Here is a 21,561-nt window from a genome sequence, read left to right on the forward strand (position 1 = left end):
TTTCATGTCATTAACTTGTCCATCCGCTTTCTAAATTTAATTTTTTTTTAAATTATTTAAGTTATTTTTGTCTTCAAATAATTAAATTTACAAGCACTTTAACACAATATTATTTATATTATTATCTTTTTTTCTAATAAAGTATTTATTTTCCAACCCACCTTTTAACAAAAATAAAATTCTTTGAAAAAATTAGTTTTGTCACACTAACCCTAGTATAAATGTCAAAAACAGCTGATTTCGAAAATGAAATTCATTAAGGTTCATTTTATGAAACATTCGAAAATGAACATTATTCGTTCGAATGTCCAAATATACTAATTTCATTCGAATGAATAGATCCATTCTATCGAATTAGCTATTCGTTCGAGTCTCAAAATAAGGCTGAATATATTATTTCATAGAAGGCAACAAAATAAATAAACAAAAAAAAAATCGTAGTAGGCAACAAAATAAACAAAACAAAACATAAATAAGAAAAACAAGATTCAATTCATTTAAAAATAAAAAAACATAAAACTATAGGTACATACATTATATTGTATTCATAAAACAAATATAAAATCTCTACCTAATCGGTATCGGACTCACAGTTTCTGCATTGGAAGAAAAGCTGTTTTGACTTGTCTCCCAAACACCTAGTGTGAACCCACATTTTGCAGGACGTACATTGGGCCCACTGTTCCTTCGGAAGGGATTGAAAGAATTTTCCCAGGCAATTTTTTCCTTACTTCATCTTCTAATGCTATTTTATCAGGAGTATCCGTCAGGATAGTTGTTCGCCCCCTTTTTTTTCCACCTCTTGCAGGAAATGCTGCGAGTTTTGATTTTGGATACGGCATAACAATTTCTGGAGAAAAAGCAATTCCTGTTGCAGTAAGAGGTATAGCAGGGGATAAATTTAAGTTCGTGATGGCTTCTGGCATCAGCGCAGCTTGAGATGAAGTTGAAGCTAAGGACTGAAGGACTGGGTTGGAACTTCAAGTGGATTCGGTCTATCAGTGACATCGCTAGGGGAAAACTCATCATCCCCGGAAATATCTAGATTAACTGGCCAAATTCCGGATACCCTGAAGCCTGACAAGATATTTGTGGGTGTAGCTGCTTTTTCCAGTGCAATCTTTGAAAGCTCGGGTATATCGTAGATTTTTATACGATTTCCTGAAAAATGATAAAACTTTTTAAGTCGGACAATGAAGTTAATTAATTTTTTGATTACCTGCATTAAACCTCATCCAATTTCCACAATCCACATGTCTGATTGAAATAGGTTTTCATTTGGCCAAAAACAGCCCGGTCTAATGGCTAAAGTTTATGTGAGCAGTGAGGAGGGAAAGTTGGTAGCACGATACCATTTTCTTTACAGAAATTAACTACTGACAGAGAAAGGTGTGATTGGTGATTGTCAAGGAGGATCAATTTGCGATTGGTTTCGGAGGCATTGGTATGTTTAACCAGGTGTTCCATAAAGTTTAAAAACTCCGATTGCATCCATCCCGACTTATTTGATGCTCTAATACTGCCGATGGACGCATTTAGTGGTAAGTCCATAATATAAATCGGCACAGTGATTTATGTAAGCTTCCAACTTATCCTTCAATACAAAACACAAAACAATGAATGTTTACCTAATTTTTTTTTATTAAAAAAAAAAACACTTCGTATTCATCATTAAATACCCTGTTGTGGGTCTTATATCCAATCTCTGGGTAAACGGCGTCCTCAGGGGAGTCTTCAGCAAAGGTTTTTTTTTACAAACCGACTTAAAGTTACATGGCAGATGTTAAATGCTTTTGCTACACTTCAAATGGATTTTCCATTTTTGAGAACTTCATCGGCTTTATTTGCCATGATCTGTCTTGAAACCATGCCAAGCGAGATTGTTCTGATTCTTTGTCGTGGCATTCTCGTTGTAAACTGCTTATTATTAATTTTAAGTAACTGCGATGCGAATTGGAAATCAAAACAAGAACTTTCACAGACAGTTTTTGTGTGGACGATTGTAACATGTTACTAATGTCCACACAAAAAATGTTACAACCGTCCACATCTCTTTTTTTTACATTAATAACACAATAAAAAAGAAACTATTGTGTCTATTAAAAAAACATAAACTCCATTGGATTAAGAATACAATGAACTTTATCACTTAAAAAAAAATAATAATTTAAAAAAATATATTGAAAAACTCACCACAAAAAAATATCGTTTTTTAAACAAATTTTCCGTTTTTAACTTTGAATGGCACAGTTCAGCACTTTGACATTTGAATTTTTGTGAGTGCATTCAGAACTTAATTGCACAGAATTCTGCATTTAAAAATACAGTTCCAGTTTTTTTATAAAATCCAGTGTTACAATCGGGATATGTTACTATCGTACCCACTCTCACCTATTATAATTCATTTTGTTTTTTTTTCGAATTTCAAACAAATAATTTTCTTTTTTGCAAAAGAGTGTGTGTGACATTTGACAACAAAAACTCTAAAGCTATTTAAATACAAAACGGCGGGAAATGTGAATTATTATTTTGATGTATTCAGCCCTATCGAGGTATCCGTTCTGAGAAAGTTCCGAAACGATAGCCCGTTCCGATCGGAACTAACATATCTTTCAAGGTATCCACTTCTGAACAAAAAAATAAATTATACAATCGCATTCATTTGACACATGTGTCAGCGCGATTTATTCAATATATAAAAATCCTTGTGATGCTCAAGTCTTTTTAATTTCAACCAACCACTCTTGCTGAGACTTTATCTCTATTCTTTATTAATCTACACTAAAAAATCAAAATTATATTTCCATTTTTTTATTTCTTCCTGTGAAATTCCACATTTCTTAAAATATTCCGCAACTATTTTATGTCGGAGAATTTCCAATGAAATTCAAAGCACAACTGTCAAAAAATCTTTGTTGAACACACTTCATCGCAATGCGTTGATAGGCACCATGTTTCATCGGAAGATTCTCCGATATGTCAATCGGAACGGATAGCTCGATAGAAAATTCTCCGATTTCGAAAAAATCGGACAAAAATTTTCTCCGAACGGATACCTCGATAAGGCTGATTATAATTGTCTGCGGTTGAATGATAAAAGTTCATGACATGAACGATGTTCACCTGGGTATTTTGCTTGTGATAAAATGTAATAAATCTTATCACTTCTATGAGCCATTTTAGTTTATTTAAAATCCTTTTTTGTCCATAAACAGTAAACGATTACTTTTTCTTTAGTTGTTTCCACGATAAAATGTTTTTTTTTAATAAATAAAATAAAAAAATATAATAAAACCGAACTTCTACTTTTTCCGGAAGTTGAGAAAACTGGAAGTTAATAAACTCTCGAGTTGAAAACCGAAAATTGAAAACGTCAACTTTTAGTGAAAAAAAGCAAATTCGGAAGTTGAAAATAAAAATCTTCAAGTTATGTTCAACTTCTAGTGAACAAAATGACCCTTAGGGCGATTTTATTCACTATAAGTGGGTATTTTTAGTTTCAACTTCGGAATTTGTTATTCACTGATAGTTGACTGGACAATCTTTTGGCATTAGTAAATTTATGAAATTCATAAATCATCTCATTTTAGAGCTATGTAGAAAATTTTAAGTCTCTTGATTTAAGTTGGTTAAATAAATTAATTTGATATTTAAGAAACATTTATGCATTTTCTTCAACTTACTGGGCTGGCGAAAATCCAATTCCAAGAGGATGATTGCAAGACTTACACAGGAATCCTTGTGCATCCAGACCAGCCTCTCGAGCTAATTTACATAAAGTTTCTACCATTTCCTGTAATTCATCAATACTAAATTTTTCGGAGACTGAACGTGCAACAACTTCAAAGTCAGCAACCGTCTTAAAATAATTAAAATAAAAAAAAACTATTAAAATTCTTCTTGTTATTTAAGTACTAAGCGGGGCCTACAATGCATTCGCCATCTAGGGAACTGCTACTTCCAGCTTCTCTACTTTCATTTCCCTGCAAACCAACGAACTTTGCCCAAACATTAGTCCAGTCTATTTGTCTGTTGTCTTCATGTTTTTTAAGCAAGGTTTTATAGCTACACCGATCGATAGGTGAACGCAATGAACTTACCAAACTAACACTGCTTATCGAATAAGCAAGATTAGCTTTTTCTGATATTGGTGTACTATTATTATTTGTTAAATTTTCATCGGCAAGCTCAGATGACCAAGATGTATGCATAAGGTTTGTTAATGAGTTTCCATGGGAAGAATTCTCAACCAGGTCTTGTTCTTTTTCAGTTTCTTGTAAAATTTCACTAGAACTTTGAGTGGTTTTACACCTAGTCCTTTTTTTTGATATTATAGCTTTATAACTTGATTCACTAGCGTCGGCTTTAGGCTTTGGATCTCCTTCTTCAGCAATTTTGTCCATTTCATCGACTTTTTGAAGAAAAATGTCTAAATTTTCTTTATGAGTTAAATCTCCTTCTGCATAATTAGATGTTCGACAGAAAGGCGAGTTTGAAATTGATTCAGAGAAGAGTTCATTAGTTTGAAGTGGTTTTGGAGTCGGTATATTGATGACTTCGGAGATAGAACTAGCCACGTCCACTCCGCTGCTAATCTGTTAAAAATTGTTGGTTAATACTTAATTTTTAAGTTAAAAATAAAAGCGCATACTGGGCATGATTTTAAAGGCAATGCCCACACTCCAGCCAATTGTAGCGAGTAGTTTGGCCATTGATTGAGAAGACTTGAGTTTATTGGTAGATTAATTTGAACACATGATTCAATGCCTTCGATAATTTTTGAAGCAATTTCAACTAAATCCAAATCTTTAAGAAAAGCACTACTTTTATAGTAAGGATTAAGGGCAGAGTTATTTTTACGAATGTTATTTAAATACGATGATATAATGGATTCATTAATACTAGAACGCACCCACGAGCGACAGTATCCAATTTCCGAAATTATTTGTGTGTGCGCTTGAACCTGAAAATATAAAAATATGGAACTTCAAAAAAGTGTTTTTTTATATTAGTAGGTAATATTTAAGTAAAGGAGGGCTATACCTATTTGCAGGTCATTCATAAGGAAATATTGATAGCGAAACCTCTGATTAAAATTTTTCACAAAGAATCCATTTTGCAAGTGCCGGTTGTGTACCCAAAATGTGCTAGATTATAAGTAAAACTGGGCTATTAAAATTTATATGACCCGAAGATTGATTGATTTTCATTCTGAATCAATAAATCGATATCACTTTTTGTTATTGGGTTAATACCCTCGAACACTTACATAATAATTTTAAAAAATTAACATAAAATAAAAAAAATATAAATTTGTTAACGAATGAAATTTTGAAAAAATAATTCGAATAATTCGAAATACTTAATTAAAAATGATACAAAGCCGCGAATATGAAAGTTTAAAATTGATACATACTTTGTTCTTTGTTGTGATATCACATAATCATTATTTTTATACATATTTCTGTAAAAATGTTTGTTGTCATGCTCCGTTACCTCACCACCTAACCTACTGTACCTACTGCAGAATGGCAATTTGGGGTTTCACATAATGTGACACAATGGTTAGGTGGTTCAAACCGACTTGGAGAATGCAACTCAGTAGCTCAAAGCTGAGTAATGCATTTTGGAAGTTCATAAAGAATTTCCAGGTTGGTCTCTAGAAATCAAGGGTGTCTAATTTTAAACTTGAAATAGTAGTGTTCAACATTTAATCAATGCGAATAAGTTCAAAAAAATGCATAAATTTTCCATGTGGTGCAATGGTACTATTTCAAAAGTATTCTTTCCCACTAAAAAAAACCATACTTTAAACCGAAAGTTTTTTATGGACATATTTTATTAATTTTTTCTATGTTATATGAAACGTCCTTACAAATCCAGTATAAAGTTTTGGGGACCTTCTGCTGCTATGGACTTGGCCTTATAAATTGGATCAAAACTTTAATTAACCAGCTCTGGCACCTGAATAGTTTGCAAAACATTATGCTGCTATTATTTTGACACCAAATGAAGCTTAAATGGGTCTTCCAAGAGGATAATAACCCAAAACACATCAGCAGAGCAGCCAAGCAATGGTTTCAAGATACTAAAATTGAGGTCATAAAGTGACCTGCTCAGTCTTTCAAACCTCAATCCCTTCTAGAAACTTTGGGGCGACATAAAAGGAGATGTGTCTAAAGCAAAACTTAAAATAACGGGAGTTATTAACCGTTGCTGAGTAGGTTTGGTGATCTATAACACCTCAAGGATCTCAGGGGCTTTACGACTTCATGAAAGGTCGTTGCGAAGCGGTTATTAAAAATAACGACCATGGGTGCAAATACTACCTTTTCTCTAATAAAATACCGTTTAATTGAACTTTTTTCGCCCTTGTTTTAAAAAAGAAAATTACTATTATAATCTTTGAACAACAACAACATCTTGAAGGTGCTACCACCAAGTGTTTTTATGGCTAGAGTTACAGTACTGTTTCACGGATGCCAATCCGATCATCAGACTCCTTTAATTCCATTTTGTGTGTGGTGCTTGGTCTAGTAATTTTTTTCATTTAATTTGAAAAACTTCTTCCGTCACACTTGAGTATTGAACCTAGACCAAGCGAGTTCAGAAGCCAGTACACTACGCACTGCGCTACCTCGCCCACGTGATTAGCTTCACCCAATTGCAGGTTTTCTTAGTTTATCAACATGCAAATGAATAGACTTAGCATTTTTACTAGCTCCTTCAAGTATGATTACACTGGTCTACAAAATTAAACTTTTTTTTTGTTGCCGGAACAAAAATATACTTTTCTGAAGGTTTTCGGTGTGCTGAACTTGAATCCGAAGTCGAAAAAATTCTAGCAGCTCCCGTTTTTGAGATATTACCGTTAGAAAATGCAGCACTTCGGACCTTATTCTTTTATATAAGGAAAATTGTTTGAGCATATTTAGTAACGGTTTTTATAAGAACTATTTACCACCTTTTTAAATCTGTTTAAATCTCTCGGATATCTTTTTTACTTCCCGAGATATCCTAAGTTGTTTGGTATTTTTATAAATTTTATAACGTCATTATCTTCTTTATGATATATGAAGCCAAACCCACTGACTTCAGTTTAAGATATCTCGGGCAATACATAAGATATTGAAAAGATTTAAACAGGTATCGAAAGATGGGAAATAGTTCTTATAGAAACCGTTACTAAATATGCTCAAACAATTTTCCTTATACAATAGAATAAGGTCCAAAAAACTCAAAAAAACGTTTTTTTGTATTTTCTAACGGTAATATCTCAAAAACGGGAGCTGCTAGAATTTTTTTGACTTCGGATTCGGAAAAATGGGAAATAGTTCTTATAGAAACCGTTACTAAATATGCTCAAACAATTTTCCTTATACAATAGAATAAGGTCCGAAAAACTCAAAAAAACGTTTTTTTTGCATTTTCTAACGGTAATATCTCAAAAACGGGAGCTGCTAGAATTTTTTTGACTTCGGATTCAAGTTCAGCACACCAAAAACCTTCAGAAAAATATATTTTTGTTCCGGCAACAGAACCCTTGTTAACCAGTGTTATTGTTTGTTCGGCTCTTTCATGTTTTTCTCCATAGTCTTAAGCATAGCAACAATTCGTTTGCATATACGAAAGTAGGAAAGTGATTAGAAAGATGTTAGGCGCGGGCCCTGATTATTTTTCAACATCTTGAAGGTAGCACCTTCAAGATGTTGTTGTTGTTCAAAGATTATAATGGAATTGACGGAACAAAAAAAAAAAAAAAAAAGCAGTCACTGCAAAGTATGGAAACATACGAAAAAACTGTAAACATAATATGATGAAAAATAATCAGGGCCCGCGCCTAACATCTTTCTAATCACTTTCCTACTTTCGTATATGCAAACGAATTGTTGCTATGCTTAAGACTATGGAGAAAAACATGAAAGAGCCGAACAAACAATAATCATACTTGAAGGAGCTAGTAAAAATGCTAAGTCTATTCATTTGCATGTTGATAAACTAAGAAAACCTGCAATTGGGTGAAGCTAATCACGTGGGCGAGGTAGCGCAGTGCGTAGTGTACTGGCTTCTGAACTCGCTTGGTCTAGGTTCAATACTCAAGTGTGACGGAAGAAGTTTTTCAAATTAAATGAAAAAAAATTACTAGACCAAGCACCACACACAAAATGGAATTAAAGGAGTCTGATGATCGGATTGGCATCCGTGAAACAGTACTGTAACTCTAGCCATAAAAACACTTGGTGGTAGCACCTTCAAGATGTTGTTGTTGTTCAAAGATTATAATGGAATTGACGGAAAAAAAAAAAAAAAAAAAAAAAAAAAAAAAAAAAGCAGTCACTGCAAAGTATGGAAACATACGAATAAACTGTAAAAATTACTATTATTCTGCTCGCTTTAATTTGAGGCTTATTTTGTCTTTGGATTATTTTTAAGCTTAATAGAAATAAATTAAATTCCATTTTTACTAAATTAAATTTTAATGAAACTTAAGGAGTTTTACTTAAAAAAAAATCCAAAATCAAAGCTCTTTAAGGTTTAATGCTTTATTTAAAACATTTTTCAAATCCAATTTTAAAGTTCAAGTGACCTCAACTCCAAATTTATAAAGCGTTTCGCCCAGGTACGCGAAACGCTTTATAAATTTGGAGTTGAGGTCACTTGAACTTTAAAATTGAATTATATTCAATCGCTCCACTTAAAATAGAAATAATTTAAATAATTTTTATTATTTTTGTTATTTTTTTCTTCGTTATCATTTTTCAAATCGCTGCTATTTTTTTGCTCGCAGCTGTAGCTTAATTTTTTTTTCTATTTCTTATAAGTTAAGTTTATTATTTTTGTTTTTTCTTTGAAAATAAGGCTTGCTGTTCCCTTTTTTATATACACCATTATTTTCCCAAATGGTCTTTTAATATAAAACCTTTGCCTTTGTATGGCAACATCGTACAATGGATGCTTTTTCATGTTTATCCCTTTGCAGGGATCCTCAGGGCTGTTTTCGTGATTTGATTGTTTTTCTCCTTCTTCCGTATCCATTTCCTCGTCGGACTCGATGATCAGCACATTCTGGTCTACCATTGACTGATCCGTTGACTCCACTAGCAGTGGGGGACTTGCATATTCTTGCCGATGATTTGTTTTATCTGGTGTCGTGTTCGTGTCTAGTGTCGGATGTGGTGTTGTTTCATGGGTCGTAGTCCATTTCTCGGCTGCCAGCTCTCTCATCCTTCTAATCTGTTCCATTTTTATTTCAATGGGAATCGGGGGCGTAATTTCTTGGATTGCTAGAATTTCAATGTTTTCCTTTGCCGGTGGTCTAATCTTTGCTGGTGCCGTACGCTGTCGTACCCATGGCGACGCACACTGGGGCAGCTCCATAGAGATCAGTGCGCAAAATGTCACTTTGAAATGTTGTCGAAAGAAGAAAAAACTTTTTCTTATCTGAAAGTATACGGTATTTATGATATTTTATTTTCATGCCTTGTTAGGCACGCGATCAAAGTTGACCAGTTTGTTGTGAAATTTGCAATTGGGAAATAGTACAGAAATAAGTTCCTTTTGTTTTTTTAATAACTTTGTTATTTATTGTGCCATTTAGGCGGGAGGGGCAATTTTCTAAAATATGACGAAAAATAAAAAAATATTAAAAAAACAACGGCAACACTTACATTTATGAACGATACCTTTTTCGAAAGCCAGAATTATACACTTGATTCTAATTTTTAAATCAAATTATTTAAATTAATTGTTCTCTAAATAATCAACTTCAAAGTCAAAATTTGGGAAAAAAAATTTAAAAAAACACATTCAATACTATTTTTACCAAGACTGTGAATTTAAATATGAAATTAATCGATGAAATAAACTGCATCAATTAATTTCTTATCAAATTCTGAAAACCATATGCTTCTATGACTTCTAGTTTTTGAGAAAATTGAAAATTAAAAAACTACCTTTTTATCAGATTTGTTCCTGCTTTTGAAAAAAGGTATCATTTATACCAAGTGTTGTTTAATTAACAACGGCAAGTGTTGCCGTTGTTTTTTAATATTTTTTTTTAATTTTTCGTCATATTTTAGAAAATCGCCCCTCCCGCCTGAACGGGGGGAGATAGACCCCCCCATCCTATAGTAAAAAATAATTATATTGAACTCTTCTACAAAATACTGTTATCAATTCTTTTCCCCTAAGTTATCGTATTCGTGCTTTTTTTTCCTGTGTAAACACGGAAGTTTATGTTTAAGCAACTTTGTCTTTTTTTAGTAAAAATTAAATTTGAGCTCATTTTTTTACTATTTTACATAACTATTAAAGACAAAAGTCACTTTAGACTCTTCAAAATAATTTATCGCACAAAACCACTACTTTTAGCCCACTGTGCGACGGCTTGACTTCAATATTATTTTTTTTTTTGTTACACGATTTTTTGCACGACCGCTCGCATTCATTGTTGACGACTGACTGGTTTTACGACCGTTCGCATTCATGATTGATGATTGAATGAAGTTTACGTCGTCATTTTCAAACGATTTCAGATCTTGTATGTGTGGTGTGTGCTCGGTATTCCGTTATTTTTTCTCTTCTCTTTTGTTCGCTCTCTTTATGTAGTATCAGTGTTGCCATGAAAATGTTTTGAAAAATCTGTAGAAACGACGAAAAAAAATCTGCAATGCAGATTTTTTAAAATTTAGGATACTCATACTCAATTTGAAAAAGTTTGCCAACAGGTGTCAGCAAAATTAATTATGGGAGTATTTTTTCTCGCTTAAATCGTTAAACTTTCTAAATAATTGTATTGTACTGAGTTTTTGTTAAAATTTGCATTTGAGAAAATGAAATCTAGATTTCAAGAAGGAAAATTATAGATTGTTATGAACAAACTCCAGCTGATTCGAAAACTAAAGTTATAAATAATAGGAAAAATTGATAGTTTTGGCAAAATAAATGGTGTCTTAATTCGTCCTTGGCCTTAATTAATTTACATTTTACAAGATATTTTTAATGAAATCCATTTCTGTTTTGAAACGTTAAGTTTCAGTTGCAGATTAAATCTGTACTGCAGATTTATGGTTCTTAAAAGTCTGGGAATGGGTTAAAAATCTGCAAAATGCAGATAAATCTGCACTAATGGCAACACTGTGTAGTATAACGATGACGGGCGACACAAACTTTACTACCTTATATGGGCCATCGTATGTTGGTGCTAGTTTCTCCGCAAAATAATTTACCCCTGAGGAAAGCAATCTGTTTTTTTTTTATAAACTCTTTCGCCAATGCTGGGTCGCCATTTCCTTCGACGTAAATTATAATATTTCCCCTGATTTTCGGATGCTCTTTTTGCATTTTGTTGTACCATTTGGTATAATGTTTTCATTCGTTCGTTTCTGATAGAGAGGGGTTCCGCAGGTGTGATGGTGTTGAGAGGGTTGTCTGGTTGGTTTGGTATTGGTAATTCTCTTCCAAAATTGAGTAGGGCAGGGGAAAAACCGGTTGTGGTGTGTTGGCTTGTGTTGATGGCGAAAGTGAGTTCGGGTATATGTTCATCCCAGCTGCGATGATTTTCTTGCACATATGGTGCCGTTAGTCGTTGCTTAATACCCACCTCATTAAAAAAATTGAGAAATTGATGACTGGTGAATTGTGTACCATGTAACGAGTTATTTAGCTTTGAGGTTCTGCTGGCACAAAAATCATCCCTAGCTAGCTCAGCTGTGGGTTCTTTTACATCCTCGTTATCAAAAAAAAAAAAATGCCAGGCTCTATACAGCTTGGTGTTATGATGCGCGAGATGTTAGATCGAATCCCACCCTACCTGGTTGTTTTCTCGCCAAACAACCCCTTTGCACACTTTCCTTTTCCTCGACCCCCTTTACCCGTTCATCACTTCCTCCTCATCTTCCCCTTTTCAAATAACTTAGAAAGTCATATTATTTTGTTAGCATAAGTTTTAATCAAAATTCAATTTCTTAACAGAGTAGTTATGCATATTATTTTTCACATTAGGATTCAATTTTAAGAAAATTTTATTTAAAAGTATCTTTATCTTTTTATATCTTGAAAATCAAAATTATAGCAAATACTTCTTTGGTATTTATGGATAAATGTTATTAATTTTGATTTATTTTATATTAAAAAGGGGCAATGCTTATTAAATTATATAAATGTTCTTTTTGACAAACACAACATGAAATAACTTACCCCCAAAATTTTTCGTCGCAGTGGCCACTCTTCCGATGAATATTGGAGTATTTTTTTGTTGTTGATGCTTTCCTTTCAACACTTTTTGTTTTTATTTCGAATTAATTTTTGTAAATTTAATAAATATTACCACACTTTCTTTTTATTCTCTTAAATGAGATTTGCTGAATGTATATATATATATATATATGTATATAGGTGCTTATATATGTATATATATATATTAGGGCGTTCGTTATTTGACTTTTTTTCGAGAATCAAGTTCCTAAGTGGGAAAACTGTTTCTAAATACAAAAAAAAAGACCCATAAATTTTTTCAGATTTTTATTTTGACGCTAGATGGCGCCCCAAGAGGGTTAAAGTTTTTTAGCACTTGAAATAGGTATGGTATAGGTATTTTTTTAGATATAGACTTTTATCAAAATTTTTTGATGAGGTCCTTGTCTACGTTAAACAACGTTTTCAAAAAGGTATAGATCATTTTTCTAGGACCAGGGGTTTAGTCAGGGCATGCATGGCTTTGTTGGATTTTATTTTATTTTTCATGCTACTCATATGCTTGTTTAAATAAAACATAAAACATACAATGCATGCCCTGACTAAAGCCCTGGTCCTAGAAAAATGATCTATACCTTTTTGAAAACGTTGTTAACGTGGACAAGGACCTCATCAAAAAATTTTGATAAAAGTCTATATCTAAAAAAATATCTATACCATACCTATTTCAAGTGCTAAAAAACTTTAATCCTCTTGGGGCGCCATCTAGCGTCAAAATAAAAATCTGAAAAAATGTATGGGTCTTTTTTTTTGTATTTAGAAACAGTTTTCCCACTTAGGAACTTGATTCAAAAATAACGAACGCCCTAATATATATATATGTATTCTTTAATATTGCAAAAATTCAAAAAAAACTTTTAAATTATTTTGATTTTCAAAAAAAATTATAGATATAAAAATTAACAATTATGTATATAAAAAAAAAACAAAAAAAAATTAATTAAAAAAAATTTTGATTTGAAATTTTTTTGTTTGCTTTGTATGCAAATGCAAATGAAGCGAAAACTGTCTTGATGATGCCGCCGCAAACGACGACGTTTTTGCGCCCCCTTGGCGATTCTTCTTTTCCCTTTTTGACTCGACAACCAACTTTCGAAAACTTGGATTTTAGATTCCTAGTTAATTCTGATGACAGTAGTTCTTTTTAGATTTGGTTTAACTTCTTGGCTCTTGGAAAAAAATAACGTTAGAATCGCTATTCTTTTGTTCAGGTCGCCAAATATCTTGACGACCTATGTAGCTACACATAAAAAAAAAACATTTTTAGTTTACTTTTTAAACTTCTAAAATTCAATCTTTCGCTCATAGAAGCTTACCCTTTTTTTTGTTATAGGAATTCTTTTCCGCAATTTTTACTTTCACTAATGTGTATACATATGTCGTATATACGTATATATATATATATTCGGTTCGTCCAAATTCAAGAAATCGTTCTTAACTCTGGCGTTCAGAACTAGATATTTCTTGTTTTCGCTGGTAAATTAAATTTACAATCAGGATTTAAAATGCACAGATATTTGAAATTATTATTACTCACATATAAAATTATAGATTAACTTAAATCCAAATTGGTATTAAGTAATTCGTTCTTTCTTCTATAATATAATTATTCTTTCCTCTATATATAGACTCTATGGCTCCTTGCTGCTCGGGTTGTTCTTTTTGGAAAGAAAGTACCTACCGTCGGCTTTGCTATAGAACCCTCAAATCTAAGAACTACACTAATACTTACTTATCTAAATTTTCCAGCATTTGTTTATTCAATTATACGCATATAATTGAACGTTATACGCATTTTTATACAACTTGAATGTGGGTGAAAGTGCAATTGTATTTTCATGCACTTGTCTTGATTAAATTCAATTCAATTCAAATTCATGTTTCAGCAACAAGGGTGCGCTTCCCCAAAACATTTAACATTTTATAGCGCTGAATATTTCTCATTTTATAGCAAAAGGTTGACAAATTATAATATGAGAAACAAAACATTCTCCTCCTAGCGAAGGGGAAAGCCCTATACCCTTTTTTTTTAGTAATCCCTACAGGTATGAATGAGATGACATAATTTGTTGCTTAAGGGCAGGTCTACCCATAAACAAAAAATACCAAGACTGGAAACTCGGCGGTCAACTGACGTTTGCCTACAAGCTGCGAGGCGTGGTGAATGTCGTGAACCTATCGTTGTGTTCGTGTCCGATATGTGGTGAATGTCGTGAATCTTTAAATGTGTGCGTGTTAACGTCATTTACCAACGTGGTGGCTTTCACATATATTCACAGACAGCACTGTACACAAAAGGGTTTTGGGGGGAAAGACGTACGAAAGTTTCCAGTTTTGGTATTTTTTGTTTATGGGTCTACCCAAGCAGCCAACTTAAATCTCATGTAAATGAATTTGAATGTATTAGTGCACCTCTCTTTGCCATGAATAACATTTTTGCTCTTCGACTCTTTTTTCCCTCAAAGTGAAGCAAAAAAAAAAAACAAAAACAAAATGGAAAGCCACACAAGAAGATAGAGAAAAGAAATACCTCTATGCACAAGAATACGACGCAAAAAACCAGACGGCAAAGGAGATACATTTTTGTTGTTTCATTCATGGGATGTGTGAAAAAAAATGCTAGGCAGGCAGACGCAGAACAGTGATTTTTTTTGAATATTATCCTTTACTTATGAACATAAATAATATGTATTACGCATGAATAACAAGTTTTTTTTTTGTTTGCTGGATCTAATTATGTCATGTGTTTTATTATCTTTTGTTTTTTAATGATATTTGTATAGGTTTTTAGAAAAATATATGTATAAAAAAAAACGGCAGGCGAAATCAGACATTTCAAAAATATTATAGTACCTATGTAGGTACATAATTATGTAGGTATATCTAGCTATGCAGGATTCGCAACCCTTTCACTTTTTCAATTTAGGTAATTCTTTTTTTCGCAGTAGTTTTACAAAGTAATATGTAGGCTGGTAGGTAGGTACCTACCTACATATTGAAAAATATTTGTTAGTGCATTCTATCAGTGCGCTGCGTCATGCGGTGGCAAAGTAATAAATGTTTTTTGTTGTCTCTTGCAGAATTTCGCTCACCATTTGATTTTATGATTTAGTAAATTCTAATTGTCCTTTAAAATACCTACTCTTCAACCCAACCAATGTTCAAGATAGGTACCTAGACCAACTAGTAATTAATATACTATACAGATTTTATTTAAAAGTATCTTGACTCTGAAAGAAATAAAAGTAGATAGATTGTATCCTACCCAAAAGTGTTTACAAATTTTTAACAACAATATCTACGTAGGTATGCTAATGGCCGGCGCACGCCGACGCGCCGCCGCCGACCGACGACACCATGTCTGTCGGTTACGAGGACAAGGACGCTGGTAGTGGCCATAAACAAAAAATACCAAGACTGGAAACTTTCGTACGTCTTTCCCCCCAAAACCCTTTTGTGTACAGTGTTGTCTGTGAATATATGTGAAAGCCACCACGTTGGTAAATGACGTTAACACGCACACATTTATAGATTCAGGACATTCACCACACATCCAACACGAACACAACGATAGGTTCACGACATTCACCACACCTCGCAGCTTGTAGGCAAACGTCAGTTGACCGCCGAGTTTCCAGTCTTGGTATTTTTTGTTTATGGTAGTGGCACACGACCAGGATGATGTCTCGAAAATGTATTTTATTTGTGTTTTATGACCTTTCATTATAGAACAGACCAATAAAGAAAAAAAAATTATGTCGAAACTAATTCTACCTACTTTACTATGTATGCAAGCTATGTTCCTATACATTATATGTACCGAAAAGTAATATGCGTTCATCAACTATAAAAAAAATATTGCAATCATGACCATGCACAAAAAAAAAAAATTACATACCTAACTTACTTCTCTGAAAACAAAAACGAAAAATATACAATTACTGTCACCCACACCCATAAACAAAAATCAAGCAAATATCTTGCAACAAAAAAAATCTGACCTTCCACAAAGTCTAGGATTGAAAAAAAAAATGAGACAAATAAAAAATAAGACAAAAAAAAAAACAGACGTGACGAGAGTCAAACAAAAAAGTGAAGGCCCCAGCCCATAGAATCCGTTGCGTCCGTTCCGTCGAAGTTTTTGACTGACAGCTCGATAAAATACACACGTTCTTATGGGAAGCGACCCATAAGCGACGGATCGGACGGAGACGGACGGTTTCGACGGAAGAAGTTGCCCAACTTTCTACTTTTTCATCCGTCGTATGGTTTGACATTGGTTGTCAACAATAGATCTGTTCAATTTTCTGTTTTAGAGTGCACACCGGGGAATTTCAGAACTAAACGAACTGCGCTCTTTTCTTCTCCGATTTTATGAGTTGTGAACTTTCAGTATTCATTAGTGAATTAATTGTAATAAAAGTTACATTTAATGATATATCTAATAAATTATATCGATTAAATACTAAAATTCCGTTGTAGAGCTCAATTTTACTATGCCAAAGTCATATCTACAAATGATAATCTGTTATTAAAAATTGTTTTTAACTGAAGAGCAAGTACCTACATGAAATCTAGTCGCGCATTTTATTTTATTAAAAAAAAGAACAACAATAATAGTTAAAAATTTCTTGCATCAGAACTTCCTTAGTGCACATTCAGCAATAAAATATCGAACACACCTCGGAGTTTGAAGTGAGCTGTCAAAAAGCAATCCGTCGTACGACGTATTCTATGGGTCACCCCTTTCTGTCCCAAACTTCAACTTCAACGGATGGATTGACGGAACGGACGCAACGGATTCTATGGGCTGGGGCCTTGAGAAAAAAATGAGAGCGGATTTATTAAAAAAAAAAGAGAATGCAGCGAAAAGAGAATGTTTTAGCGCTGATTTAGCAGTGGAATTTTGTTGAACTAAAGTTATTTGTGTGCGTGAGCAAAGAACTTTTTTTAGGTGAAAAACGCAAAATAGACACAATTTTAAAAATTAAAATTAAATATACCATGCATGAAAAAAATTTTTTTTTTTATTGGAACTTATAGTCGAGTCAAATTAGACATACAATTTGTAAAATCTCGGAATCCAGGGAAAGTCGATGCATCTGAAAAACGAGTATAGGGCTGCATTATAAAAGGGTCAAATAAGAAAGTTAAAAAAAAAAATTTCACCGCTCTCGATTACAACAGTTTTTATGGACCGTTAACTGTCATTCGGTATGCAAAGCGTCAATCGGAATTGCTGTCTCATTTTAGATTTTGATCAAATTTTGTAGGGATGTTCTCTGGGACTGTAAGGAAGCAAATCCATGATGATTTAATTTTAAGTTGCGTGGTTTCCCCGCTACCCGCATTCGAACTTTTTCAAAAGGTCATTTTTATGTTATTATAGCTTTGCGTCTACTAAAGATATCTTTTTGTTTGAAACGCCATTAAAAGCTTAAGAGTAGTAATTTTTGAATATATATTAAAAAATTACGTAATAATTATCCCTGAATTAAAAATAATTTTTGAAAAACTGGTAATTTTGCTGATTTTTCATGGTTTTTGACTGGCTCCAGAACCTTGGCTATTGTATGTAAGAAGCTTATACTTACCAAATATTATATATAGATATTTTTCAACAAAATAAATCTAAAATGAACTCGATGGCTGTACTCCTTATGCAAAAATTTTAAGTTCAAAGTATTGAGTATTTTAAAAAAGCTAATTTTTATACTGTCATTTTCTACGATTTGACAAAACGAAGAAATGTGAAACTTACAGTGTGTAAAGCTTAGAGTACGAACTAAATATACTATTAATTTCATGCTTCTATCTTATGTCAAACATAGTGCAATCATAGCCTTAAGTAGGGGTTTTTTTTTTGGCTTTTTAGCATTTTTGCGAATTTTCAAACAAGCGGTACACTAAGAAGATATGAAAATAACACAATTTTATTTAGAGGACTTAAAGTTAAAAGTTTCAACTTAACACACTGTTAGTTTCATGTTTCTATCTTTAGTCAAATCGTAAAAAATCATGGTATAAAAAAATATTTTTTCAAAAAACTCAAAACTTTGAACTTAAAATTTTTGCATAAGGAGTACAGCCATCGAGTTCATTTTAGATTTATTTTGTTGAAAAATATCTATATTTAATATTTGGTAAGTATAAGCTTCTTACATACAATAGCCAAGGTTCTGGAGCCAGTCAAAAACCATGAGAAATCAGCAAAATTACCAGTTTTTCAAAAATTATTTTTAATTCAGGGATAATTATTACGTAATTTTTTAATATATATTCAAAAATTACTACTCTTAAGCTTTTAAATGGCGTTTCAAACAAAAAGATATCTTTAGTAGACGCAAAGCTATAATAACATAAAAATGACCTTTTGAAAAAGTTCGAATGCGGGTAGCGGGGAAACCACGCAACTTAAAATTAAATCATCATGGATTTGCTTCCTTACAGTCCTAGAGAATATCCCTACAAAGTTTGATCAAAATCTAAAATGAGACAGCAATTCCGATTGACGCTTTGCATACGGAATGACAGTTAACGGTCCATAAAAACTGTTGTAATTGAGAGCGGTGAAATTTTTTTTTTTAACTTTCTTATTTGACCCTTTTATAATGCAGCCCTATACTCGTTTTTCAGATGCATCGACTTTCCCTGGATTCCGAGGTATAAAGCTAATTTGACTCCACTATTATTGACAAAATAACAAAAAAAAAATAAAAAAAATAAATTGATATTGTCAAGGTTTCCCTTCTTTCACAACGACATTATACATATTGACATATTCAACTCCGTTTATAAGTATGTAAGGGCCAAAAAATTTAAAAAAAAAAATCAACAGATCCCAGCTCTGAAATATACATATTTTATCATATTAAAATAATAAAAAAAATTAAAAAAAATTATTTATGGATTACCCGCCAGGCAAAACAAAAAAAAAAACACCAAACCTATAATTTTTTCAGATTCAGATTTTTTGTTCCAAAAATTCATATTTTTTTTATAAAAAAAAAAAAATACAGTAATGTTAATGAATTTTCAGGCTTTAAAAAAACAGTTTATTTTGTTTCTATAACTTTTGAACTTTAAAACTTATGCGAAATCTAGCATTGATGTTTTTTGGGAATTTGCCCTTTTTTCGGGGTTTGGCAATATTTTTTTTCTGACAAATTATACCAAATTTCAAAAAAACGATTCAGTGAAGACCTGAAGGTATTTGTTGTTATGTAAAAAAAAAATATTCACAAATAAAAAAATAACATTTGATGAATTTCCCAGCGATTCTTAACAACACACATCTAAATTTGATGATTTTTCATAGTTTTTACTGATTTTGACAACTACAAAATTTTTATTTTTTTTTTAAGCCACTAATATATGTCACCAAATATATTCTTAATCCAAAATCGTTTATTTCAATAAAATCTTCTCAAAAATGTGGATTCTACAGAGCTTCGCGCAAAGTCTTAATCATTTTTTGGCCCTGAAACATACCCTTAATGTGCGGTGCGGGTAAACAAAAAAACATAAAGTTGAAGAAGTCGTCGTCGTCGGTCGCGTTGCTTCTTCTAAGTTTTTTTTCTTTTTTTTATTTTTTTTTTTTCTTTAAATATTCATAATAAAAAGCCAATTCGGTTACAGGGCTTCGCGTTTTCCAGATAAACATATGCCGAATATGCGAAATGAACCCACTTTCTTCGTATAGCCGGGTAGTGTAAGTGCATGTGTTTCTAAGATAAACAAACAGGTAAAAGTGCAATTCCAAGGGTCAAAGGATTTCGGCTTTTGATCCTTTACATTAAAGTGCTATTGTGGTAATAAATATATTTCATTGTTTCTAAGATAAACAAACAGGTAAAAGTGCAATTCCAAGGGTCAAAGGATTTCGGCTTATGATCCTTTAAATTAAAGCGCTATTGTGGTAATAAATATATTTCATTGAAAGATTGAGTAATGAAATAAATATGTTGGTTAATTATGATCAGGGCAAGGATTATTATGCACTTAAAAACACAAAATATGTGCATAAAATATGCTCTATAAATCTGAAAATATGCACTAAAAATATGCGCTTTAAAAAGTATGTAAATATAATTAAAACCAAAGAAAAATTAACAGAATTCAGTCTTTTATTAAAATTAAATAAACAAAGTAACAATACATAAAGAAAACATAAAACCTTTCAGGATTAAAAAAAAACATTAGATTTAAGTTAGGTACATAATACAAATATCTACAAACTCGGATCATTAGTACAATTTTTGTTGGCATACACCATAAAATATTTTTTGAAATTTTCAAAAGTAAAATTTTGCCTATTTGGCCTAAAAAAACTTTTAAACATAGAAAAAGATCGTTCAACTTCAGACGATGTTATTGGAGCATTTTTAAAAGCAAGTGTTTCACTACTCGATAAGTTTTCTAAAACAACTTCATGTTCGGGGTTCGACAAGATGTTTGAAATATTTTTAAGTTCAGAGTAACCTTCATTTTTATTTAAAACATTTTCAGTTTTTTTTTTAAATGGCTTTTCCAATTGAACCCTCAACTGCACTTATTTTTTTAAAAGCATCTTCAATTAAATCTATTTGGGTTTTTAATGAATTCCAACCCTGAAGCTTAGTTAAGAGTTCATTGAAAAAGCCATAGTTAGAATTTAAAAATATTAATTGATTTTTTAGCATTGTTTTGTTCAATACCTCTTTAGTTTTTCTTATAGAAACTGCGTCTGTCGTCCAATTCCTTCACAACTTCTTCAAAATTTTCAATATTATTCGCATAATATTCGACTGCAGTAAGCCACGTTCCCCATCGTGTGACAACAGGTTGTGGAGGAAGAGGAATCCCAGGATTTTTTTCTTTAAACAAATCCACGCGTGTTGGTGCTTTAAGAAATATTTTTTTTCCGTTTGATATCAAAGTATCAATGTCTTTAAAATTATTTCGTATTTCTTCAGCGCCCCGATGAAATGGATGTGCTAGACATGTAACATGAACCATTTTAGGATAAAATAGCTTTAAGCCACTTCCAGCTTTTACCATGTAGGGGGCACCGTCAGTTACAAATAAAAGAATTTTATTTTTGTTTATATCTCCGAGTAAATTTATCGAATCGTCAAACGCACGAGCAATTGAAATATGGTTTGTCATTTCCATTTCAATTACGTTAATTAAATACTTTTTCTTACTTAAATCTTCATTTTGATGCAAAATACCAACAATAACATTTGAAATAAAAAGTCCTTGAATATCAGTAGTTTCGTCTATCGAAACCCATACAAAATTATTTCTCAAGTTCGTTTTGATTTC

The 21,561-nt window shown here is 32.2% G+C and overlaps 1 protein-coding gene and 1 long non-coding RNA gene across 2 annotated transcripts in view; one reads left to right on the forward strand and one right to left on the reverse strand.

Moving 5' to 3' along the window:
* Nucleotides 1–21,561, reverse strand: part of LOC129906452 (pleckstrin homology domain-containing family M member 1) — a 143,271-nt gene that overhangs the window by 54,398 nt on the left and 67,312 nt on the right. The window contains exons 3-5 of the mRNA XM_055982241.1: nt 4,652–4,963; nt 3,930–4,595; nt 3,684–3,859 (exon numbers count right to left, since the gene is read on the reverse strand). Coding sequence (XP_055838216.1) covers nt 3,684–3,859; nt 3,930–4,595; nt 4,652–4,963 — 1,154 coding nt within the window. The remainder of the gene's footprint in view (nt 1–3,683; nt 3,860–3,929; nt 4,596–4,651; nt 4,964–21,561) is intronic.
* Nucleotides 458–1,942, forward strand: LOC129906456 (uncharacterized). The gene is made up of 2 exons (XR_008770789.1): nt 458–525; nt 594–1,942. It is a non-coding gene; the product is annotated as an uncharacterized LOC129906456 (long non-coding RNA).

The sequence above is a fragment of the Episyrphus balteatus genome, chromosome 1 (genome assembly GCF_945859705.1).
Source record: "Episyrphus balteatus chromosome 1, idEpiBalt1.1, whole genome shotgun sequence".
Classification (NCBI taxonomy): Eukaryota; Metazoa; Arthropoda; class Insecta; order Diptera; family Syrphidae; genus Episyrphus; species Episyrphus balteatus.